The 27,018-nt window shown below is 38.6% G+C and overlaps 1 protein-coding gene and 1 long non-coding RNA gene across 6 annotated transcripts in view; one reads left to right on the top strand and one right to left on the bottom strand.

The window, feature by feature from the left end:
- The first annotated feature begins 11,937 nt into the window (after positions 1 to 11,937).
- LOC120571126 lies at positions 11,938 to 26,133 on the top strand. The gene is made up of 3 exons (XR_005641196.1): positions 11,938 to 12,187; positions 12,461 to 12,539; positions 26,037 to 26,133. It is a non-coding gene; the product is annotated as an uncharacterized LOC120571126 (long non-coding RNA).
- The window catches only part of elmo1 (engulfment and cell motility 1 (ced-12 homolog, C. elegans)), a 110,744-nt gene continuing 99,480 nt past the window's right edge, over positions 15,755 to 27,018 (bottom strand). For 4 of the 5 annotated variants that reach the window (XM_039819819.1, XM_039819820.1, XM_039819821.1 and 1 more), the window contains 5 exons: positions 25,260 to 25,372; positions 20,178 to 20,285; positions 19,748 to 19,830; positions 18,087 to 18,164; positions 15,755 to 17,215 (listed from right to left, as the gene is read on the bottom strand). In XM_039819819.1, the coding sequence (XP_039675753.1) occupies positions 17,015 to 17,215; positions 18,087 to 18,164; positions 19,748 to 19,830; positions 20,178 to 20,285; positions 25,260 to 25,372 (583 nt within the window). In that variant the 3' untranslated portion in view covers positions 15,755 to 17,014. The remainder of the gene's footprint in view (positions 17,216 to 18,086; positions 18,165 to 19,747; positions 19,831 to 20,177; positions 20,286 to 25,259; positions 25,373 to 27,018) is intronic. The other variant, XM_039819823.1, reaches the window with a different exon arrangement.

The following is a 27,018-nucleotide window of genomic DNA, read 5'->3' as shown; positions in this document are numbered from 1 at the left end:
GAAAAAAGTGCTAAAAAAGCAATAGTATAGTATGTTGAAAAAAGTGATAAAAAAAGCCATAGTATGGTATGTTGGAAAAAGTGAAAAAAAAGCCATAGTATGGTATGTTGAAAAAAGTGGTTACAAAGATGTAGTATAGTATGTTGAAAAAAGTATTAACAAAGTCATAATATAATATGTTGATGAAAAGTGATAAAAAAGTCATAGTATAGTATGTTGAAGAAATGTCTTGTATATTATGTTGAAAAAGTGATTAAAAAAAGCCATAGTAAAGTATGTTGAAAAGAGTGATAAAAAAGGTCATAGTATAGTATGTCGAAAAAAATTATTAAAAAGCCATAATATTGTATGTCAAAAAAAGTGATAAAAAAGTCATAGTATAGGATGTCAAATAAGACATTGTCAGGGACACTTTAACATTTGGCCAGAAGACCCTGGGATTGATCCACCAACCTCTTCATGGTTATGGGACAACCATTCTACCTCCCAGCCACAAACCACCCAGAATGATTTGTGGAAAAAAGTCATAGTATAGTATGTCGAAAAAAGTGGTTAAAAAGTTGTGGTATAGTAGGCCTATGTCGAAAAAAGTAATAACAAAGTCATAGTATAATATGTTGATAAAAAGTGATAAAAAAAGTCATAGTATAGTATGTCGAAAAAAGTGATAAAAAGCCATAGCATAGTATGTTGAAGAAATGTCTTGTATATTATGTTGAAAAAAGTAATCAAAAAAAGCCATAATAAAGTATGTTGAAAAGAGTGATAAAAAAGTCATAGTATAGTATGTTGAAAAAGTGATAAAAAGTCATAGTATAGTATGTTGAAAAAGTGATAAAAAGTCATAGTATAGTATGCCAAAATAAAATGATAAAAAGTCATAGAATAGAATGATGGAAAAAGTCATAGAATAGTCATAGTATAGTATGTCGAAAAAAATATTAAAAAGCCATAATATTGAATGTCAAAAAAAAGTGATAAAAAAGTCATAGTATAGGATGTCAAATAAGACATTGTCAGGGACACTTTAACATTTGGCCAGAAGACCCTGGGATTGATCCACCAACCTCTTCATGGTTATGGGACAACCATTCTACCTCCCAGCCACAAGCCACCCAGAATGATTTGTGGAAAAAAGTCATATTATAGTATGTCGAAAAAAGTGGTTAAAAAGTTGTGGTATAGTAGGCCTATGTCGAAAAAAGTAATAACAAAGTCATAGTATAATATGTTGATAAAAAGTGATAAAAAAAAGTCATAGTATAGTATGTTGAAAAAAGTGATAAAAAGCCATAGCATAGTATGTTGAAGAAATGTCTTGTATATTATGTTGAAAAAAGTAATTAAAAAAAGCCATAATAAAGTATGTTGAAAAGAGTGATAAAAAGTCATAGTATAGTATGTTGAAAAAGTGATAAAAAGTCATAGTATAGTATGTTGAAAAAGTGATAAAAAGTCATAGTATAGTATGCCAAAATAAAATGATAAAAAGTCATAGAATAGAATGATGGAAAAAATCACAGAATAGTCATAGAATAGTATGTTGAAAAAAATATTAAAAAGCCATAATATTGTATGTCAAAAAAAGTGATAAAAAAGTCATAGTATAGGATGTCAAATAAGACATTGTCAGGGACACTTTAACATTTGGCCAGAAGACCCTGGGATTGATCCACCAACCTCTTCATGGTTATGGGACAACCATTCTACCTCCCAGCCACAAACCACCCAGAATGATTTGTGGAAAAAAAGTCATAGTATAGTATGTCGAAAAAAGTGGTTAAAAAGTCGTGGTATAGTAGGCCTATGTCGAAAAAAGTAATAACAAAGTAATAGTATAATATGTTGATAAAAAGTGATTAAAAAAGTAATAGTATAGTATGTCAAAAGAATTGATAAAAAAATCATAGTATAGTATGTCGAAAAAAGTGATAAAAAGTCATAGAATAGAATGGCGGAAAAAGTCATAGAATAGTATGTCAAAAAATGTATTAAAAAGCCGTAGTATTATGTCGAAAACAAGTGATAAAAAAAGACATAGTTATGATTTTGAATAAGACATTGTCAGGGGCACTTTAACATTTGGCCAGAGGACCATGATTGATCCACCAACCTCGTGGGTATGGGACAACCATTCCACCTCCCAGCCACAAGCCAACCAGAATAATTTGTCAAAATAGTAATAATAAAGTCATAGTACAATATATCGGAAAAAAGTGATTAAAAGTCATAGTATAGCATGTCCAAAAACATGATAATAAAGCCATAGTATCGTATGTCAAATAAGACATTGTCAGGGACACTTTAACATTTGGCCAGAGGACCCTGGGATTGATCCACCAACCTCTTCATGGTTATGGGACAACCTTTCTACCACATGTCGAGAAAAGTGATAAAAAGCCATACCACAGGATGTTGAAAAAAAGACAGAATAAACATAGTCTGGGATTATGTGACATGTGGCCAGATGAGCCTGGTACAGTTTCGCGAACCTTGTGGTTTTGGGACGACAATTCCACCTCTCAGCCACAACACACCCAGTATGGTATGTGAAAAAAAGTCATAGTATAGTATGGAGAAAAAAGTAATTAAAAAACATAGTATTTTGTCGAAAATAGTGATAAAAAAATCATAGTATAGTATGTCCAAAAAAGTAATAAAAAGCCATAGCATAGACATGTGGTTAGAGGAGGATGGTATTGAGTTACCAACCTTGTGGTTTTGGGACAACAATTTTACCTCCCAGACACAACACTCCGGGGTGGTACATGAAAACACGTAATAGTATAGAATGTCGAAAAAAAGTGATATAAAAGCCATTGTATAGTATGTCGAAAAAGTATAAAAAAAGCCAAGTACAGTACGTCAAAAAAGTGATAGTATAGTATGTTGGAAAAAGTCATAAAAAAAGTGATAGCATGTCAAAAAAATTGATAAGAAAGCCATGGTATAATAATAATAATAAGACAGTCAGAAACACTTTGACACAAGTGTCAAAGTGTTTCTTGATCAGCCAACCTTGGGGTTATGGGACAACCATTCTACCTCCCAACCACAAGCCACCCAGACTAGCTTGTGGAAAAAAGGCATAGCATAGTATGTTGAAAAAAGTGATTAAAAAAAGTCATAGTATAGTATGTCCAAAAAAGTAATAAAAAGCCATAGGATAGTATGTAAAAAAAAGACATGTGGTTGGAGGAGGATGGTACTGAGATACCAACCTTGTGGTTTTGGGACAACAATTCTACCTCCCAGACACAACACTCCCAGGGTGGTACATGAAAACACGTAATAGTATAGAATGTCAGTAAAAAAAGTGATATAAAAGCTATTGTATAGTATGTCAAAAAAGTATCAAAAAAGTAATAGTATAGTATGTCAAAAAAAAAGTGATAAGAAAGCCATAATATAGTATGTCGAATAACACTTTGACACTTGGCTAGAGGACCCTGGGATTGATTTGCCAACCTTGTGGTTATGGGACAACCATTCTATACTATGCATAGCATAGTATGTTGAAAAAGTGATTAAAAAAGCCATAGTATAGTATGTTGAAAAAAGTAATAAAAAAGCCATAGTGTTGTATGTCCAAAAAAGTAATGAAAGCCATAGTATAGTATGTAAAAAAAAAGACACTATAGACAGTCAGGGACTGGAATTGATCAATCAATCTTGTGGTTGTGGGACAACAATTCTTCCATCCACAACACACCTAGGATGGTAAGTGATAAAAAAGTGATGGTATAGTATGTCGAAAAAAGTGATAAAAAAGAAGCCATAGAATAGTATGTCGAAGAAAAAGTTATTGAAAAAAAGTAAAAGTATAGAATGGCGGAAAAAGTCATAGTAGCCTATAGCATGTTGAAAAAAGTGGTTAAAAAGTCATAGTATAGTTTGTCGAAAAAAGTTATTAAAAAGCCATAGTATAGTATGTAAAAAAAAAAGACAGTAATAAACATAGACAACTTGACATGTGGCTGGCAGAGGCTGGTATCAATCCACCAACCCTGTGGTTTCAGGACAACAATTCTACCTCCCAGCCACAACACACACAGGATTGTATGCGAAAAAAATGTTTTGTTGTATAGTATGTATAGTATGTTGAATAAGACAGTCAGAAACACTTTGACATTTGGCCAGAGGACCATGGGATTGATCTACCTCCCATCCGCAAGCCACCCAGAATCATTTGCGGAAAAAAGGCATAGCATAGTATGTTGAAAAAAAGTGATAAAAAAGCCATAGTATAGTATGTTGAAAAAAGTAATTAAAAAGCCATAGTATAGTATGTCGAAAAAAAGTGTTTAAAAAGCCATAGTATAGTGTGTCAAAAAAAGCAATAAAAAAGCCATAGTGTAGTATGTCCAAAAAAGTAATAAAAAGCCATAGCATAGTATGTCAAAAAAACAAAACAGTATAGACATAACCAGGGACAACTTGTCATGCAGGTTGAGAAGACAGGTATGAATCAATCAATCTTCGGATTCTGGGACAACAATTCTACCTCCCATCCACAACACACCCAAGAGAGTAATTGAAAAAAAAGCCATATTATAGTCTGTTGAAAAAAAGTGATAAAAAGTCATGGTATAGTATGTCGAAAAAAGTGATAAAAAAAGGTCATAGTATAGTATGTCGAAAAAAAATCGTATAAAATGTCGGAAAAAGGGCTACAAAAGTAATTGTATAGTATATTGAAAAAGTGATTAAAAAGCCATAGAATAGTATGTCGAAAAAGTTGTTGAAAAAAGTTGTTGAAAAAAAAAGTGTTTACAAAAAAGTAATTGTATAGAATGGTGGAAAAAGTTATAGTAGCCTATAGCATGTTGAAAAAAGTGGTTAAAAAGTCATAGTATAGTTTGTCGAAAAAGTGATTAAAAAGCCATAGTATAGTATGTTGAAAAAAAGTCATAAAAAGTCCTAGTATAGTATGTCGAAAAAGTTATATTAATGTTTGTCAACAAAAGTGATAAAAAGTCCTAGTATAGTATGTCGAAAAAAAGTCATAAAAAGTCATAGTATAGAATGGCGGAAAAAGTCATACTATAGTATGTTGAAAAAAAAGTGGTAAAAGAGCCATAGTATAATATGTTGAACAAAGTAATAAAAAAGTCATTGTATAATATGTCGAAAAAATTGATAAAAAAGTCGAAGTACAGTATGTCTAAAAAGTTATGTGGGATCTATCTGACAACAATTCTACCTCCCATCCAGAAAAAGTCATAGCATAGTATGTCGAAAAACAAAGTTAAAAAAGTCATAGTATAGGATGTCCAAAAAAGTAATAAAAAGCCATAGGATAGTATGTAAAAAAAAGACATGTGGTTGGAGGAGGATGGTACTGAGATACCAACCTTGTGGTTTTGGGACAACAATTCTACCTCCCAGACACAACACTCCCAGGGTGGTACATGAAAACACGTAATAGTATAGAATGTCAGTAAAAAAAGTGATATAAAAGCTATTGTATAGTATGTCAAAAAAGTATCAAAAAAGCCATAGTACAGTACGTCAAACAATTTGACACGTGGCTGGCAGAGGCTGGTATCAATACACCAACCCTGTGGTCTCAGGACAACAATTCTACCTCCCAGCCACAACACACACAAGATGGTACGTGACAAAAAAAAGTCATAGTATAGTATGTCGGAAAAAAAGTGCTCTAAAAGCCATAGTTTAGAATGTTGAAAAAATAACAACAAAGCATAGTATAGTACGTCAAAAAAGTGATAGTATAGTAAGTCGGAAAAAGTGATAAAAAAGTGATAGTATGTCAAAAAAAGTGATAAAAGAAGTCATAGTATAGTATGTTGAATAAGACATAGTCAGAAACACTTTGACATTTGGCCAGAGGACCATGGGATTGATCTACCTCCCATCCGCAAGCCACCCAGAATCATTTGCGGAAAAAAAACATAGCATAGTATGTTGAAAAAAGTGATAAAAAACCAATGGTATTAAAATAGTCATTGTATGGTATGTCAAAAAAGTCATATTATAGTCTGTCGAAAAAAGTGATAAAAGATTCATAGTATAGTCTGTCGAAAAAAAGTGATAAAAAAGCCATAATATAGTATGTCGAATCGTATAACATGTCGGAAATAGTGCTACAAAAGTCATTAAATAGTATATTGAGAAAGTGATTAAAAAGCCATAGAAAAATAGAATAGTATGTCAAAAAAAAGTGACAAAAATAATTTATAGCATAGAATGGCGGAAAAAGTCATAGTATAGTATGTTGAAAAAAGTGGTTAAAAAGCCATAGGATAGTATGTTGAAAAAAGTGATAAAAAAGTGATAGTATAGAATGGCAGAAAAAGTCATACTATAGTATGTTGAAAAAAAGTTGTAAAAGAGCCATAGTATAATATGTGGAAAAAAGTCTTGTATATTATTTGGAAAAAATTGATAAAAAAGGCATAGTTTAGTATGTTGATTAAAGTCTTGTAAATCATGTTGAAAAATTTAATAAAAACGTCATAGTATAGTATGTTGAAAAAACTGGTTAAAAAGTCATAGTATGGTTTGTCAAAAATAGTGATTAAAAAGCCATAGTATAATACGTCAAAAGAAGAGATAAAAAAGTCCCAGTATACGTGGTATGTCGAAAAAAAGTGATAAAAATGTCCTAGTATAGTATGTGGATACAAGTCTTGTATATTATGTCAAAAAATTTGATAAAAAAGTGACAGTATAGTATGTCGAAAAAAGTGATAAAAAGCCATAGTATATTATTTAGAAAAAAGTGATAAAAAAGTCATAGTAAGTCTAAAAAAAGTGATGAAAAAGTCCTAGTATAGTATGTTGATAAAAGTGATAAAAATGCCATAGTATATTATGTAGAAAAAAGTGATAAAAAAGGCATACTGTAGTAGTCATAAAAACGTCTGTAAATGTCATAGTATATTATGCCATAAAAATGTCATAAGTCATAAAATATTTCATAGTATAGTATGTCATATAAAGTCACAAAAAGTCATAGTCTAGGGGGCTGCTGGGTAGGTCACTTGGTAGAGAGTTCGCCCCATGTACAGAGGCTCAGTCCTGTGGCCCTTTGCTGCATGCCATTCCCCCCTCTCTCTCTCTCCCCTTTCATGTCTACACTGTCCTCTCAAATAAAGGCCTAAAATGCCAAAAAATAATAAAAATGTTATAAATAAAAAATAATATGGTATGTCACAAAAAAGCCCAAAAAAACCATAGTATAGTATGTCATAAAAATTCATAAAATGTTATAGTATAGCATGTCATAAAAATATGTAATTGTTTTGTATGTCCATAAAAAATGTCATAAAAAGTTATAGTATACAATGTTTATACTTTCACTTTCGCTATTTAAATTAAGAAAAAGCACTAAGCTAACCCATATTTTAGAGAAAGGGAAAAAAGAAACTATAAAGATTGCATGTGATGCGCCATATGCAGGATTTAACTGGAGCAATTTACTGACAGGGGGAAAGACAAGAAACAACTTGAAACAGATTTTTAAGCTCTTTGGCTGCCTCACTTCTTTTCTATCTTTCCTGATTTTAAACCTTTAGGGCAGAAGCTTTCTGCAGGTTCTGTCTCTCAACAACTCTTGATTAAGGGCTCCCAGGTCATCTTAAACAGTTGAGAGTCTTACCTGAGATTGCAACAGTAGTTTTCAATCTGTTCCTTGGCTGTTGCAGCAAGCCATCTTGACAATATTTTCCTAAAGAAGCGCTATGCCTGCTGTCATCCTACACACACTGGCAATGGCAGGTTTCTGCAGTGGTAAATATAGACACACTGGGCTGCATTTGGCTCGCCTTAGTCTTGTGTCAATCCCACACAATGCAGCTTGAAAATATGGCCCAATGGGAGACTTTTGGTTCTTATCCTTTATCAAGCTCTCCTTCACTTTTTCCTCACACAGCTGTGATGGGACAAAGACAGAAATTAAGACCTGTCACTCCAGGAAATTATTTTAAAGCTAACAGTGAAAAAGAAGAAAAGTGACATCAATGACTTTGATGAGAAGCATTTCTGTCTCATGAGACTGTCTGGTGGGCGTGCAGACAGGGAGAAGTTGGAGAAGGAGTTGGATTTTACCACGTAACAACAATATTGATTGTGAGATGCCTTATTAATTACTGTAGAGGAAACTCTGCTTACCAGGGAGCAGCACCAATTGGGAGTGTGTTTCTCACTTAGTCTTGAACCCATCAGGTCACTTGGTTGGAGGACAGTCCCTCTACCCATGAGGCATTTGTTTCATTTGGTGCAGCCTTGGGCGGGGCTGGCAGGGGGGAAATCTAAAAGATGTATTAATGCATCAGACAGACATCCCCTGAGGTCTTCAGTACATCACCATCCACCCGTCATTTCCCCCACGTCTTCTTTATCAAAGCCCAACACTGCAGAACATATGGTGACTTTCGAAAACTCAGGAGCAATTAGAGGACCAAACCTCACGGTCAAAACACAGACACCCGAGGCAGAGTTCAGCTCATTTGTTGTCTCCTCTTCATCACCTCCCCCTCTTCAGTGGTGCTCTTGCTCTTCAAAGCCATCCCAAGTGATTCATTGGATCCGGTTTACAACAAAATACCCGTCCATTTTACAACATCAAGAGGGGTCAACCATCACCAGAATTAGATCCTGAGTGACAGAGAGGAGAACAAAAGACTTGCATATGACATGTTCACTTGCTGAGGCTGCTTTTCACCAAAAATAGACCAAAAGATTTTGATGTGCATTTGTGTGGAAACAGAAGAAAGATGAAGGTGGTTTAGTGATATAAAGAGGACATCAAAAAAGAAAATGCTGTGGTGGGATTTGACTAAATGTATTTATTAAAAAAAAAGTGAGAGACAGAGATGACAGGTGACTGTGGGACCATTTCAGCTCTGTTAAGTTTTGTTTCTTCTTGACAGCTGTGTTTCCTACAGGAATATGAAAAAGGTGCAAAAAAAGTAAGAAATTTTAGAAATACAGACACTATTGTTCTTTTCAAGCTCCCATAATTAAAAGACAAACACAAGTTCTGGATAAAATACTTCCCCAGTTCACATAGTTTTTGATATGTACTTTTTTGACATCTTATTCAAACTTTGACAATGAGGTAAAACTTATTTAACTATATAAATAGGGAGTTTGGTTTCCAAGGTCAAGAATGCACTTTGAACTGCAGCTTTTAAGCAAGAATAGAAAAAAAAGTCCTTAAAGTGCTCTGAAAAAAATGGAAATTTGGACATTTGCAAATCCAGTGATATAATTGAGAGCTCCAGAGCAGCTACTAAATAGATCTTCAAATTTTGAGAATTTTTGTGTCGTTTCCAAGGTGAAGAATAAGAAGAGAACAACATGCGTCTATTTGGCATTTGGCAATACAACTTGATTTCCTCTAATCTACAAAAGTTTTTCACTCATGCAGAGTGAATGCATCTTGGCAGAGTACTCCTCTCACCGCCCATTAGAAATGCATTAGTCCTGGTGTGCTTGTATAACTCTCACCACACAACTACCAGCGAAGATAAGACTTTCAGATTCATTACTGAGATATCTCAGATTAAGTAGCTGTTGGAGCGGACATAGAAATCTATTTCAGAGTTGTATCTGTTTATCTTAATCACAATGTCCCACTCTGCTGGCATGATCTTTGTCTGGGTTAATGCAATCATTTCGCCCTGCTAAAGGACCCCAGGTGCTGCAGCTGGAGAGCAGGCCCAGCAACTGCTCGGGAAATTTAAGCTGTTAGCTTTTTGTGTTGCTGTTGCTCATCTAGTTTACTCTCCTAATTATCATTAAAAAAAATATTTTTTATTAATTTTACATTATATATTTATTATTTCTTTATTTATTAAGAGTTTAACACTAAACAAAACTGACACTGTGGGTGTAGTATAATAAAAAAAATGTATAGACAGTGGCCTGGGACCATATAGCAAACAATCTCTCAACTGTTGTCAGATTTTGATTCAAAGGTTGTTAAATTCTGAATAGTGACAAGCTGATTGAGAAAATAGGTTTTCAGGGCCTTTCCTGAGTAACTTAACTATGTTATTTGTATAAAAGAAAAAAGACACCAATATATGACGTATCTGTGTTCTAAATCTGAGTTATTGATCAATACCTCTCTGCTCTATTCAGCACCAGAGGCGTCTGTCACATTGATGTAGAAACTGCTGCATCCAGCATCGTTCTGTCTGCTCCACACCGACTGAAGAGTTCTGCTCTCGGGTCAGTTGAATAATAATGTACAAGGGATATGGATCTGTCCCTCCAGTAATCAATAACATCAGTGTAGCAGAGCTCCTCTCTGTGGCCTCTGATGGACCACATTGGACAAATGTCTCCAGTAATGAGAGAGTCGGAGAGAACAAGCTAAGAAAACAAGTCAATAAAAACGATGAGCAGGAAAACTTAGAATAGCTCGCACACATTTTTTCTCTCTCTGCCCCTTTAGCTGCTATTTTGGCACCATTAGATTTGTGATATACTTCTGTAAGACAACGGTTTGCCAACACCACCCTTAGAGAACGGCTGAGCTATGGCAGTAGATATTAAAAGACAAGAAGCAGCAAGTATAGTTTGCAGTTTGTATTGGTTTCCCCCTTAATCCTTTCCTACTTTGAAGATGCTTTGATGATAGCATCATGCATAGATGCAGCATAGATGCAGCATAACATTTTTAAATGTTCACAAGCTTCGTCACCTTAAGTCTGATGCTACTATAATGTAGATATAGAGGCAGGAAAACAGGAACAACCAGCACAAGATATATTCAGACTTTGAGAAAGGTTAAAGGATAAGTTCCCTCATATAACAAAAAACTTTCTGAATTGGAAATTTGGTTTTATTTGCGGAATTTTTTAGATTATCTGCCACTGACACATATGCTAGCACCCCAATATGAAGGTGAATTACATTTTCTATGACACTCACACTCACAGCAATGAAAAATGAGGCAGTGCCCTGGATAATCAGGGCAGCAGTAGCTCAGTCTGTAGGGACTTGGCTTGGGAACCGCAGGGTTGCCGATTCAAGTTCCTGTAGTTCCTGTACGGAGTGTGGACTGGTAGCTGGAGAGTTCACTTCCTGGGCACTGCTGAGGTGCCCTTGAGCAAGGCACCAAACCCCCAACTGCTCAGGGTGCCTGTAGTGGGCAGCCCCCTTACTCTGCTGTCTCTACATTAGTGCTTGTTTGGGGTCCTGTTTGTGCATGTGTGTAATGTATAACAACAACAGAATGTAAAAATGTAATTACCCCCCTGGGGATCAATAAAGTATGTCTTTTTCTTATAATCCACATCCCTCACTGTCAATAGTTTTCATTTGAACTATTGTCTTGGTAAAGTCTTTTGTTTGTCTGTTTGGCTGAATTGACCCTGACCCAAACATTATTAGGTGGGCACTGATGAGGGCAGAAGGTGGACGAGTCTGGATGCCTTGCCAACTTGTCTGAGAGCCTGCTGTGGAAGAATGCGTTCCCATATAATCAGTTCAGGCCTTAATCTGATTTGATGAGTGTGTCCTGCTGGATGAGGAGAGGAGCTGCACCCTGCTGGCTGCAGCCCTCAGGCTGCTGTCACACACTCTGTGTGAAGTCTCCGAGAACTTGTAATGAGGCCAGCCAAGTCCTTATCTCTCCTGTTTTTCCCGGGCGAGTGTGCATGGAGACACACACACACACACACACACACACACACACACACACACACACACACACACACACACACACACACACACACACACACACACACACACACACACACACACACACACAAACACACACACAAACACACACACACACACACACCCGGCAATGAGTACCTCAGGGAATCAAGATACATTGTAAGTGGATAAAAATAGCTACTTTTCCTTGCACTGAAGTTTTGCTGGATTGTTTTCTCCAGCAGCTAAAAGTATGTGCACACACACACACACACACACACACACACACACACACACACACACACACACACACACACATACTCACTCACCTCGCATTATAGTAGTCCGGCAGTAAATATCTGTTAATACTATAGGTTTTTATCAAACATAATGGTTATTTTTGAGTCTGAATTTTCTTTTGTTATGCAAGTATCCAGTTACTTTCAATCACTTTTTCCTGTGTCTGGCATCATATTGTCATTTTGCTCTGATATTTGAGACTTTCCTTCTTCTCAAATACATTTGCAGTTCATAATTGATGATACAGCAGGTATGTGGCTTCTTTTACTCCTGTAAATTTCATAATGTTTCAGTTTTGTTGATATGTAAATATGTTGGGGGTTGATACACTTATATTTTGTAAATCTAAATGTAATCTTATAAAACAATAATTCTAATGTAATTGCAATGCTTTTTTATTGCAAGTGACTGTCGTTTTGTCCAATCTGCATTTGTCTGACCTTATGTAAAATCCCTCTTTCTTCGTCCCTCTCTGTTGTTTTTTCATCTTCCATTCTTGCTAATGGCTGGCTAATTTCATCAGGGCCATCAGCTCCAGTGAGTAATCCCCTTCACAGACGAGCTCTGCTTGGCCAACGACACACCACAGCTTGCCCTCCTAGGTATGGAGCCATTTAAGTGTGACTGTTGACATATATGCATGCTGTGTCTGAGCAAGAGATGGGGTGAGTAAATGAAAGACTGGGTCAGAGATGGGAGGTAACGAAGTACAAATACTTCGTTACTGTACTTAAGTAGATTTTTCGGATATTTCTACTTTACTTTACTATTTATTTTTGTGGCGACTTTTTACTTTTACTCCTTACATTTTAACATGAATATCGGTACTTTCTACTCCTTACATTTTAAAAATTGGCTCGTTACTTTAGTTTTGTACAAGAGGTCGTAATGTCGGAGAATAGCGCGGACACGCGCCTCACACCGCGAGTTAGCTAGGTTTCACGTTGCTTGTAAAGCATCAAAAGAGAGAAGTTGTCTCTGTCCGTGTTTTACAGACACACCTGGAAAGTTGGCGAAGTTGGAAACCAGCATCAGTTTTAAATAAGGTCCTAATCTAGTCCTCACTAACAAGTTTCAAATAATTTCACTGGAGTTACCGTTATTATTTTTCACGTGATCAATACCGAATTCAATCTAATTGGATGGGAATATACTGTAGGCTACGTTGCATGTAACGCACCACTACAAGACGACTCGACCGATTCGGCTGCATTCATTTGCGGCAAATAATTGCAGCTTGATGGTGGTAACGTTAGCACTAGTAGTATGGACGGCGACATGATTGAAAATGAAGAAAACAGAGATCCCAGAGATTAGGCAGACAAGCAGCAAGCCATTTCCAATCATCCCATCTGGCCTTATCTGAGAGAGATGTTTGAGATAGGCTAGGAGGCATCAAGTATGACTCCTGGCCAATGTGCTGTGTAACTCTTAAAGTATGGGGAACTTCTTACAGTAATTAATCTATGTTTAGTAATTCATATTGTATCCTTTATTTTCTTTCTATATTTGAGCACACACACATACATGTAGATTCCCTTTAAATGTTAAGGGGAAGATTAAAAAAAGAGAAACTGGATCTGTGAATTCTCACAGAATCACAATTGAATTCATATCTTGCTACTCAGTCAGAATCTTATTAAGCTGGAGTCCCAGTCTCTGTCACCATAATCATATATGTGATGTTTGGCATACATCCATTTAAAATGTAGACAATGGCATATAAAGAGCCTGGTTTTTATGTCCACTGAAGTTTCTTATCTTGCACTCTAGTAACATTTGTGTGGTCCAGGTAGCTTTGCATAAAAAGTGGTTGTCATTCGCAAGGCTACTTTTACTGTTATACTTTAAGTACATTTCAAAGCCTGTACTTTGTTACTTTTACTTAAGTAAAGAAGTTAAATCAGTACTTCTACTTTTACCAGAGTATTTTTTAACACAAGTATCTGTACTTCTACTTAAGTACAGGAAGTGAGTACTTTTGCCATCTCTGGACTGGATGAAAGGCAGAGCGTTTTCTTTTTTGCCCAAGAGTGTGAGACAGATGGTGTTAGGAACTGACTTACATTTCTAATGAGCACAGGGGCATCAGTATGCGTTCGTGAGTGAACAATCTTCCCCTGAAGATGAAGCTCAGTGGATGTTCCTGGGTTGGGTGGTAGATAGAGCCATCAAGCAGGAAATGGTGTTACACACCGAGGAGTAAGGGACTGCTGCGACCTGTGGCAGGAAATAAATATCCTGTGACACAGCCAGGCATGTAATGGGAAAACCCAGGCACCAAAACCCAAGGGTGCACACACATGAAGCCAAACTGAGCTAAAATATTCAGCAGAAAAACAAAGGCAGTTCCTTGCTCAATCTGGGTCGTCAAATGAATAGTGTTTGACATATTTCTATCCACATAAATATTTAAGGATGATGACTGATTTTGCAGTGATTGATTGGACAATAAGTTGAGTTTGGAATTCAAATACTGCTTTACTTGAGATTTACTGTAGTGTTGAGATGTTGAGCATATTATATGGATCAGATGGAATATTGCCTTTTCAAATAGCATTTTCTGCCTCAACATGTAGAAAATGTAACTTAAGCTAAATGGAGAGATTTAAAAGGAGGAAATGTAGCTTTGATAAAGATGTAGGATGACGTTTGAGCTTGAAGCCTGAATACAGGAACGATTCAAGAAAGTGTTTGTGTACAGCGGGGTGTCTTGAGAAATGACAGCTCTGAAAGTGACACAACATGAGGCTACCAAGGCATTTTCATCAAATGCAATTAAGTTTAGTCTGGGTCTGTTGAGGCCAGTGCCATGTTTTATGTTGCTCTGACTGGAGCGGCAGCAGCTCAGGGGACACCTGCAGGCTGTGCAAGCTGGACAGAAGCAGATGAACCTGGAGTCTCTGGAGGAGGAGATGATTGGACGGATGGCGGAGAAACTGTGCATGAGACCTCCCACCCTTCACACCTTCAGTGACCAAACAATAAATTCAGCATGTAGGAGTGTCTTTGTTACCCATTACTACAGACCGATATGTATGGACTGTCGCTGCACCACTCGGCCTGATGAGGCTTTTTTTTGTTTCATTTCATTTAACGTTTCATCTAGTGTAAGTTTTTGTAAACTTATTTTACTGTAGTTATTGTTAGCAGTGGATCAAATAATTTTTATTGCAGTCTACATTGTGTGGATTTAAATTTTTTGAGTTTAGTAGGTGATTTTAACATCTAGCTCTGGTTATAGATTAGTTATGATTTACAATACTACCGGAACGTGTGCTGTTTGAACCACGCCAAACAGCTAAACAAAGACAATCTAGATGGAACAAAATTTCTGCATTTTAAGCACAGGAGGGGTGGCAACATGTGAACGAGCAGATGATAAAAAAATTATTTAAAAAAATAATTGTTTCAATTGCCTGTGTAAAATTAGCGAGAAAATTGCCTTTGGGATGATTAAAGTCCTGATCTATACACCATCTAACTGTTAAAGGGACTGTGGATATAGGCGGTGGATATAGACTGTGGATATAAATTCCATATAGGCTCTTAACAGAACAAGAATAGAGCACAGTTGTACATCCAGATACTACAGGACACACCATAATCAATGACACCATACTCAAAATCTGTTGATTTTCACCATTGAGGTACACTATATTGAGTCATTTGTGCTGATCCGTCTCTCAAATACTGTTGTGAGGTCTTGCTGTTCTTAATCAAGGACTAACCTTTCACCTTCATGTTCAAAACAGCGGTATGATCCTTTAAGTGCATGTGCTTGATGAATGAAGAGAGGAACAGAAGAAAAAAGTAGTTACAGTTCTTAAATCTTTAATGTAAACAGCAGTTTTGAGGGGCTTTGAAAAATCCTAAAGAAAAACATTTGAAGGTATTAAATAGGAAGGGGAACATATATAAATCATACTAGAAATAACAACCATGATCTGTTTTTAAATTAAAAAAATACATACTTTAAATTTTGTGGCCATATAGTCCCCAACACAGAAAAAAAGACAAATTCCCTTAACTAAAACACTAACATCTTCTTTGTAATACCAACTACTAGGCAGTTTCACAATTTTAAATTCCCTAAATTATGACCATCTTACAAATGAACAAAATAAAAGCTCAAAATATTGCTTAGGAATGTTGTGTACAGCAGTTATTACAATGGGAGAGACACAAATGAGGGAGAGACGAGTGTGTGTTTCACAATAGTGGGGCTTTTATGGTTGTTTTGGCAAAGCCACTGTGTAGGTGTGTACAATATGCAATAAGCAGCGGTGGGATAGTAACATTAAAATATTTAAAAGAAAGGCTTTGTACTGGAGTACAGTGCCTTGATTTTGAGGATCGACTTATTCTAACAGTCTTCAGTATATGTATAGCAGGACAGAGCGGATATAAGAGACTATTTTCATAAAGTATTCATTTTAAAATGTTCTTCAACCTTCCTTTCAGCCTCTTGGAAAACATTTAGCTGCCACAAATACTGTAAGTGAGAATGTGACAGGAAATACTGCTGGGAAGGTGACGGCAAAACACAAAACCACGTCCCTCCCTGTTCCTGAACTACACAACCATCATTCCTCCCCCCACAGAAGACCTGAGGAAAAACAATAAAGTAAACATAAAAAAGGACAACAAGGAAGCTGAATATCTAAGCATTTGTCTACAACAATCTTCAAGCAAAAAGACCGAGGGCGCCTCGGTCAAGAAGAAGAAGTGAATGTCTCAAACATCAGACACAGGAGGAGAATGAGGAAAAAGACGCGGGATGCCCAACGACAGGCCCAACAAATACTTCCTGGTTTCTTGTCTTCATGGCAACCTGATGACTCTGCATCGAACTCGAGTCCCCCCTTGTGCAGAAAGTCTATTAATATGCACCATTTTCTCTATTTTAAAGGCCGAGTGAGAAGCAAGAGGACATTTTTTTCGTTCAATCACAGTTCATTTTTTACATTATATGGTTTTATTTTGTTTTTGTTCCAGTTTATAAGAAAAGGGGATTGGTCCAGTGAGAACAATAGGTGCTGGGTGGGTTTGGGTTCGGGCACGTGGGGTCGTTCGTCTAGTTACAGTCGTAAACAAAGTCATAGTTGCTAGGTTCTTTGGGAATCGGGGGAGGGGCCTCTGGAATCTGGATGTTCTCTAGATCCAAGAGGCGGAGCTTCATCTCCATGGAGAGCAGGGTGTCCATGTCAGATTTGGTGTAATCGCTGGTCATCTCCTTACCCAGGAGGGCATTTAGACCGTCTGTCCACACGCAGTACTGCAGAGACATGGACAGAGGCAGAGACAAAATAAAATACAATCAGGTACTGACAGAAAGAAACTTAAGTTATAACCACAAAACTAAATACTTTCAGAGATCTACAAACTATAATTAATTATGAAATGTTTTTTTAAAGACGTCTGTTGACAGCGTACAGACTCGACCTGGTACAGAGACATGCAGGCATAAAAGAAGCTAACCACCAAGGGAGGAACGTTTGTGTACACTGTGACTCAGGAGAAATAGAGCAGGGACAAAAACTTCTCTTTTGTCCTAAATACAAACTTCTATGTCTAAAAAAACATTTTAAAAAGGCTTCTGATTAAGCACCTAGAAAATGATGTGACTAATGGAAGGAAGTGTACAGTATGTAATATTTCACCATAATCTATGAAAAACAAGAAAAACTCCCTTTCAATTTGCCAGACATTATAGTCAATATTATAATATCAATATTAGATTATAATTTTCTAGTTTTGAGGTCAACTCAAAGGTCCACCTGGAGCCAGGTTCTGTGTGAGGTTTCTGCCTGTTAAAAGGAACTTTTTCCTCACCGTCGCCACGCTAAGTGCATGCTCTGTAAATTATAGTGTGTGTTCTAGACCTACTCTATCTGTAAAGTGTCCTGTGATAACTTATGTTAATTTAATTTTAAAATTGAATTGAATCAAACTCCAAGTTAAGTCTCAAGTCAACTGAGACAAGTCCAAGTTAAATAGGGTTGGGTCACTGTGAGACAATATACATTTGTGTATCATCACTAGCTATGCCTTAAATATGTACACTATACTTGTATACTTGAGAAAAACCTATCTCTTTGTGCGGTCACACATTTTCAACAGCCGAAGGGATGCTACTGTTGGCTTACCTCATGCTTGTCAGGAGCAATAAAGTTTAAATATTCGTCCGACTCATAGAGGACAGAGAAGGCCAGCTCTAACACCTCCTGGAGAGAGGACAGAGTGAAAGGCAGAGAGGGAGGAGTGAGGAAGAGAAAGAGCGGGAGATGCAGACAGTGACAGAGTGAAGGAGGTGGTATGAGAGATAATAGAGAAAAAAAAAAGGGTGCAAGAAAAAAAAAAAGGAAGGAACAGGTGACAATGCTGCCATACCAATGCAATCTCTCTCTTCTCCTCACATCTTGTTACAACAGCTGCACATCAACTCATCAGGTATCAGCAAGCTCAAAGAGAGAAATGAAAGATAAAATACCTAACCCCTTTGGAAAATGCCTGGGAAGGCTGGGAATATGATGCGATATCAATTTGGGTGTATTCCCTCAAAATCCACTATAGCCCACTGTAGGAAATGATTTGAATGCAGTGTGAGGACAAAACCGGTACACCGACACAACATTTGTATACATGAAAGCAATTCATTAGAAAATGCTTGCTTGCAATTAGCGTGAAATTAGCGATTTATAAAGGCAGCAGGTAGGTCAGAGTCAGAGACTGGGACTGCAGCCGAGGTGCACTTTGTGAGGGAGAGCTTGAAAGATGTAGTTCTGCTGTGGGATTTGTCGCAGATTGGGGGGGGGGCAGAAAAAAAAAATGTTGTGATGCTGAAATATAAATACTTATTACTGAAGTAATGGGAGTTATCACTTATTTGGACATTTATTACTCAATACAAACTTTTGGTTCATTGAAAATAATTGAATTAATCTACGAGCAGCTTATGTTCAATACATTTGGAAAGGTTTCGGAAACGTAGTCAGAAAACACTGCTTGCCACCTCACCCTCCCGCCTCTGTCTCAGTGTCCCACAAATGGTCCACATGCCAGCTCTGCTCTGAAGCCCGTAGAGGTGCCTTTGGCTGGCCTTGTAACAGTGAGTAATGAAATGTGCTTGTGTTCTCATTCACAAGGCTGGGACAGGCCTGCTAGACGGCTCACAGACCCCCCTCGGGTCATTCCCCTAGACCTGCGCTTATCGACAAGGTAATAAAGGAGACAAAGCAGGGAGGAGGCGTGCTCCTTTGTCTTCAAGGCTATTTATCCAAGATCCAATATTTCTGAGTCCCGTGGGTGAGGGGGGGCGAAGGTTTGCAGAGGCAAAGTGCAGGCGAGGAAGGGCTGATGTGTACACAGACAAGACGGCTCTTTCATCTTGGTTAAGGCACTGCAGAGGGCACGCCGATGTGTTACTTTCAAATTTAAACAGCAAAGAAACAATGGTGGCATGTTTTTGGCGGCTCTTGTGTTATTTGTGTCTGCAGTGACTATTCTGTGATTTCTTTCCTACACAATGCCGCTAACGGACACGTCTCTCTTTGCTGACCACTGAGACGCAAATTATTGTGTTATTTCCCAAAGCAAAATGATGTAACTGACATCATGTTATGCAACTCTCAAGCACACAGAAACACGTTCTCTCGCCTAGATACACATCCACCCGCCCACACGTGTGCACGCGTACGTGTTTTCTCCAGCAGCTAAAAGTATGAACATGCACGCACACGCAGCGTGCGTGGTGCGACACACACACACACACACACACACACACACACACACACACACACACACACACCTTGTTTTGCTTCAGGGCTCCCTTCTCCTTCATGTGAGGACAGTCTTTGCCGGTGATAACAGCTTTGATATCAGCCACAGGCACTGCAGAGAGGACAGAAGTGAGTTCACAATAACAACAACATCCTTGTGACAACTGTGTCATCCCAGTGTGGCTGGTTTATTCAACTGATTAAAAGTTAAAATTCTCCCCACATCTGTCACTGGGCATCATACAAGTACAAGTGACTAACACTGACTCTTAAAGCCAGCAGTCAGTGTCAGTCGCTTGTCCACACTGAGTTTTGGGGCTATGTCTGTCTTCAGCGAGGATAGAGACTTTAGACTTGTATAAAATACATAACTGAATGAATATCATGAGCTGCAATAAAAACTACATACTGTGTCACAATAGTGGGTAAAGACTATCAATACTTTTACTTGACACTCACGTTTGTCCTGTAAAGAGTCGTGGGGCACTTCGCCCTGAGGGCTCTCTTCCAAATCTCCATAGTGCAGGACTTTATGGTTCGGAGACAGGCGGCAATACCAAAACTTATCTGGAGAAAGGAAGACAGAGTGGAGAAAGAGAGATTTAGAGGAGTTATGAAATAAATCAGCGGCTGGCATTAAATATCATATGGGATTGCATGAGTCATCAACAGGAGAGAAAATTAGCATGGCAAAAAAATCTGTGACAAAAGAAAACGGCCTTAAGGAAAATCCACAGATGGGCCATGATGCTCTGCATGAGGGGGGGATCTTGATGGGCAACAATACAGACAGTTGGCCTTCATCATTTCAATAATGATTTAACAACAATCCACACACTGAAGTCAAGACCACAGGACATCCAGGGTTTCTTTGTTGGGCTCAAATGAGGGAAAGATGAAACCTTAACTGTGACTTGATGACATTTATTTTCTTTTAATAGGAAAACAAGATTTAAACATCTACAAGGTCCACCGCAGAGGCACAAGGCCCCAAATGCCTACTCAAGGTTATTTACAAGGTAGTAAACAGAGCTTAAAATGTACACTGAAAAAAAAAAATTGAAACTTTTCATATCCAGTTTTTGATACCGTGTCAAAAGGTGAGGATGCAACTAAAGGGCCATTTTGGAGGCTGTACTTGATGGTTTTGTATTGGACCATGGGCAAAATATTAGGGAAAAAAACAAGTCATGTCGGGCCCGACAAACCACAGATTCCACGATAGCGGAACCCAAAATTGGATGGCAGCAGGGCAAACGCCAGGAAATAAGGCAACGCACGAACTGCAAAGGTAGTGAATTGCAATTGCAATTTTTCCATTTACATACATTGGGTTATAGGCTAAAACGCGTCTACCTTGATTATAGCGCCCCCCTATTGGCCAATCTTCACTGAATTTGGTACAGAGCCTTAGAGTGGCATGGCAAACAATAATCTCAAGTTTTGTGTTGATAGCATTTACTTTGACCGAGACATGCTAAAGGTCGTGTTTGGTCGCTAGCTTCAAAAATTAGTTTGTAATTTGAAAATGTTCTAACAGATCAAAATTCTTTTGATAACTTTATGTTAGTGTGTACATTTTTGTGCCTGAGGTCCCGGCAGGGTTCTGGCCCAGTCCTGAAAATGGCACAGCCCCACCATGCACGGTTTAGGCTGTAGCAACACTTTTAGTGGTGGAAGAAGATGGAAGAAGAAGAATAATCTTAGCGATTACAATATGGTTCCCAGGGGCGCCCGGATAGCTCAGTTGGTAGAGCGGGCACCCATATATAGAGGTTTACTCCTCAACGCAGAGGCCCTTTGCTGCATGTCATACCCCCCTCTCTCCCCTTTCACGTCTTCAGCTCTCTTGTCAAATAAAGGCCTAAAAATGCAAAAAAGTAAACAAAACAACAACAAAACAATAGGGTCCGAGTTGCCTTGCGGGATCACAGCCTCATCAGGCAGACCCCTAAAAGGATTTAGGAGCCTAAAATTATGTGGTGCAACTGCAGGATAGAGTAATCACAACTTCATCTGGCTGTATTATTCATGCAAGACAAGACTTTTACACACACTTTCTAAAAATAAGAAGCCGCTTTTGAGACACAACATTTTAGTGCAAAATGCAGGATAGTGACACAGGACAGTTTTAACAGAAAACTCTTGAAATAGGTTTTATTGTAATATTATTATGGTCAGGCTTTGTTAAAGGCTGGACAGAATTTGAACAAGACATCAAATATGCAAAAATACATAATTGCTGATCAAGTTTAGTGTGTTTTTCTCTTGGCTGATGTGATGTGCAATCCTCCAGCAGCCTGTAACTACCAGCTGTGTCTGCAAAGCGCAGCCAGCCTGGTGTTCTTTAGTGGTTTCCTGCCAAGGTGGGCACCGAGCTGAGCTGGCAGTGAGCGGGCACAGACTGGGGAGGTCTGGCTGGCACAGTCCAAATCCTAATTGCTGAAAATAGACAGTTGGCGGTGCCAGGCTGGTGCAGAGTGGCAGCAGTTCACGGGCAACGAGAGATGTGTCCCGGGGGCTGTGAGGGGAGCAGTGTTTTGGGAGAGGATGCTAATAACTGTTCAGCTTAACTGATAGCGTGACTGATTTGTGTGTGCATGCGTGTATACACACACACGCACATATGTTCTTCCTTAGGCATCAAGACGCTGTACTGTATCTCTATCTTGAATTTAATTTCATTCTTGTATCATTTAAACTATAACTGTCTTAATCTGATTCAGCTGCCAGAACATGGGGGGGGGAGGGACGGCATGGTAAGATTCAACAGAATCAGGCCAAATATCTAGATTTACTTTCCCTTTAGTGCAGCATTTATATAAAGGGACACTCTCCGTTACGTTACTTGTCAGTACCGTGCACTTAAGAGACCGTACAGGTATTGCTCTTTCTTCCAAACTTTAAAACACCATCAACCTGAGCTCTTAGAGAGAGGCATCCCCTTGTAATGGGCAGAATGGCACTTTGGAAGGTAGAGAGAAGAGTCATCTGCACTGAAGTCAGCCAAATTAATATTTGATGTAGGCACTTGAGTCTCTGCAGGCTGAAGGACTTTGAAATAGTTGTACAAGATGCTGAGGGAGAAGTGGGAGAAGGAGGGAGGGAGGAGGGGAGCACATTTTATGTATGTAAAAAAGATAGGATAGGACACATAACACTAGATTAAAAAGTATAAGTATTGTGAAAGTGTATCTGAGTACAAAAGGCAAGACAAAATTACACCAATGAACCAAGTTCTGGCATTATGTATGCAACACCCTGGTTTTCATTTAACGTCTCATTTCATGTCAACCCCAAGTGAAAATTAAACTTGCCATAGCGCTCCTTTTATTCTTGTTCAGCTCACCTAAGTTCTGCAAGACAAAGTGCTCTTCACATTGTCAATGCATGGATATACTGCAGTCATGTATGGGTGGAAAGGAAGAGAGATGAGATTGAGGGGGACGGATGAAGAAAGGTGGTATATATTCACATATGCACACAGAAAAAATACAGGCAAACCAAAAGAAAAAGAGGGTATTGAAACAGCAGGTCCTTGACTCTTTCCTCAGAGGCAAAGACAGCAACAGCTAGCTTGTAGCAGGCAGACAACTCCCCTACAATCAGCGTGCTGTTGCAGCAGATTAAAGCCAGTGTAACCATACAGGCTAGTGTGCTAAATTAAATCCAGCAAGGCTCATGAACTGCTTTACAATTGTATGCTATACGACAGTGTGCGGGTGTACTGCTCCTGAATGGATAATGTTTTTATTTCTGTGTTTAGTATGTGTGCTGGTGTGTGTCCTCCATTTCTTTGACAAGGAATCTAGGATTTCCAAAGTTACAAACTTGATATGGTAATGTGATACTATTCACAGCATATATACACAGTATAAATCAGCCGACTACACAGTGAAGACGATACTTGCTGTGGGTGATGCTTTCCACCTAAACTTTTTATTTTGGTCTGTTTCTGTAATCCAGCTTTGACAACATCTGGATGACAGCTGCCAAGACAAATTGGGACCAGGCTTTCAAAATGCCAGAATGCATTGGTGTCATTAGAAAAAACTCCACCTGATTGTGCTCAATTTGATTTGACTTATTGGAAGTACAGTTCCTGCGGGGAAGCTGATGACAGTAACGCAATAACAACAAACCAACCTGAGCTTGTCACTGTTTTTTATTTATTTTTATTTCATGCATTTTTATGTAGACAGTGAGGGGTGAAGTAAAAGTGTCAGAGAGAGGACAGAAGAGTGAAGGGATCAGGTCTCAACCGGATTAAATCCTCTTTGACCGAGAAACGGCATATTTCACAGCCTTAATGCTTCTACTGCTACTCCTCTCTCTTCCCTTTCTAGTGGCAGCGAGCGTGAAACATCCACCGTACTACAAATAGACTGACTTATGTTATGTCTCTGCAAAACATACACTGCTTTATCATTTTCACTACACCCTACTGTACTGTTAAGCCCGGGGTTACCGCAGTCTGCTCTTTTCTCAAAGCTTTCTCTAGAATGTTTTTTTTTAAGTGTGTATAATGCTGCATTCAGGCAGTGAAGCAGCGATATCGCGATTTGCCGCAGGGTTGTGCGGCAGGGGGAGTGTCAATGAACCAGCCCGACTTTATATTTCACAACTACTGTTTTCTGTCAGATCGTTTATACATCTTGACGTTTCTGACCGCACTTGAAGGCAGCTCCACGGAGAAAGAAAGAAAGAAAACAGACGAGTGATACTGTGCTTTGTTGTTTGGCAAACATTCAGCTTTTACACAAACTCCTGGACAGTTCAGTGCTGTTGTTTCGGGTTTTAAAGCTTTCTCGTGGCAGCGATAGAGGCAGTGATGTTTCCTGTCTGTTGTACGGGATTCTCACACCGCTTCAAAACCAACTGACAAGTCTGATCACCGGTTACATGATTGGCCACCGCAGCGTGACGTGGGGTTGCGTTTCTCCAAAAGCTGAGTCGATCTCAATTTTTTTTAAAACCTGCCGCAGCCTAAATGCACTGCCCCAATTCAAAATGAATGGAAAGACCTGTGTTATTGCGGGGTCCGCTTGATGTCTGGCCGACTCAGGCTGTGTGAATGCCTACTAAATGTGTGTTCCCCCTGCTTCTGTCTTTGTGTGCAGTACCTTTTGTATTTCTTTGCATGCCATATGCAGAGGCAAAAGAACGGAAAACGGTGTGTTCGTGTAAGACATAAAGACGTGTACTGCAGTTCTGTATGTGTTTGAGTAAAAGAGGCGGCGTGTTATATGTCTCTGCCTTGGAGGCTGACAGAGCCAGGAAAATGTGTGTCAACTATCATGACAGCAGATCCACAGCAGCACAGAGCTTCAAAGATCCCCTGTGATACACATTTCCTGTGGGATTTTCGTAAAAAGCAGAGGGAATAAGGCTGTAAGTGGGGGGTTGCGGAGAGTAGGTATGAAGAACAAACAGACAGAGGGAAAGAGAAGGATTGCCCTCGTGAACACAGCAGAGGGAGACTTGCATGCCTGTGTGGTTATGATCTGTGGATGTATGCATGTTTATACATGTGCGTCTCACCTTGCCTCCTGCGACTACTGATTTTCCTGAAGCAGGTTCCATCACACAATCTGTTGAGCCTCTGCTGTTTGATCAACTCCATGATCTCGGGCTGGATCTTCTCTCTCAGCTCCCTTGAGAAAAAAGAAAAAAAAAAAAAGAAGAAAATGAATACATTGTTGGTTTAAGAGAATTATCTCAATACACATAAACCACACCCTTCCAGATGTGGAGAGCGACAGCGAGGTACAAGATGCTCAGAGACCTGGAAGTAGTTTATTATAATTAATACATTTCCCAGGTTTTCTGGGAGTGTGCAATATTCACCTGACTGGCAAAATCCATGGGATTATGGCTGTCAGGAGGGAAAAGAGAATGCAAAACGCACAGATATACTTCCACACATGCATGGACATGTCCACACGCTCAGAAATATGTCATATAACGTCCCAAAAGGCTGATCAGTGGGAATCTGCGCCGCTTCAGCACAGATTCTGTCATTTATTCATGCTTCTACATGTATTCGTCTGTGTTGCATATGAATGTGGAGCACACAGCACTAGTCAACATGAATTATGAATCTGCCCGAGCAGTGCTGCTGCTCCCCATCAACGTTATACTTTAGTGTTTTCTCATCCATTTATCTTTGTTATTTTTCTTTCTTTAGAAAAGTGCAGAGTTTGACAGGATTTCTGGTTTTCTAGTCACATAAAACATTTCTATCATTTTCTTGTATTTCCCCTTGCTGCGGTGTTCTTTGATCACATTTTCGTCCTCCTTTCTCTTCCTCTCCTCCAGGCTCATCCACTCTTGTCTCCCTTCATCCGTCTCCCCGCTCCGCCTCTCCGTTTTCCTCATCAGTGACTCCAGTCATTACATTGATCTGTGGTCGGACCTTCACTATGACATCTTTAAAGTAGCAGCTAGTGGGGAAGGCATGGCTCATGGCAGGAAGGATGGATGATGATGGCTCCCCTTTACCGCCTCATGTGCTATCCTTCTGATGGAGCTAGACACGTGAGACTGTTCTTGTCCGAGAGTTTCAGATGGTTTGGCTGCCCTTCTTAGGAAGTAGCTCCAGTTTAAATTTAAACTGATTCTTTCTGGCAAATGCAGAAAATCACAATTGAATTAAAGGGATGAGGTGTTGTACTGGTAGACCTCTATAAAAGGAAGCACTCTGGTTGGTGTCAGGTATTTAACTGATTCAAGAAGTGAGGCACAAAAACCTATTTCCAGCTTTTAAAAAATGTTACAGTACCAACACAGTATATCAGTAAAATATTTAAGCACATGTGGAGAAGGGAATCAATAATCATTTATGTTAAAGTGCTCATATTATGCTCATTTTCAGGTTCATAATTGTATTTAGAGGTTGTACCAGAATAGGTTTACATGGTTTAATTTTCAAAAAAACACCATATTTTTGTTGTACTGCACATTGCTGCAGCTCCTCTTTTCACCCTGTGTGTTGAGCTCTCTGTTTTAGCTACAGAGTGAGACATCTCACTTCTGTTCCATCTTTGTTGGGAGTCACACATGCGCAGTAGCTAGGTAAGGACTACTACCCAATCAGTTGCAGAGCATAAGGGCGTGCCACGCTAGCAGCTAGGCGAGCATTATAACGTGTGTTACAAAGTGACGCACGTTTGTCACGGAAGTAAAGGCTGGACTACAATAGAGCTGTTTGGAGCAGTTTGTGAACAGTGTTTTCTGTTGGAGATGGTAAGTCCCTTTGAGGTTGACTTTGGGCTTTTTCACTTTTATAAACCTATAACAT

Source organism: Perca fluviatilis, chromosome 13, assembly GCF_010015445.1.
Source record: "Perca fluviatilis chromosome 13, GENO_Pfluv_1.0, whole genome shotgun sequence".
In the NCBI taxonomy this organism is placed as follows: Eukaryota; Metazoa; Chordata; class Actinopteri; order Perciformes; family Percidae; genus Perca; species Perca fluviatilis.
The sequence above is the reverse complement of the archived record's forward strand: the minus strand, read 5'-3'. Positions and strand labels throughout refer to the sequence as shown.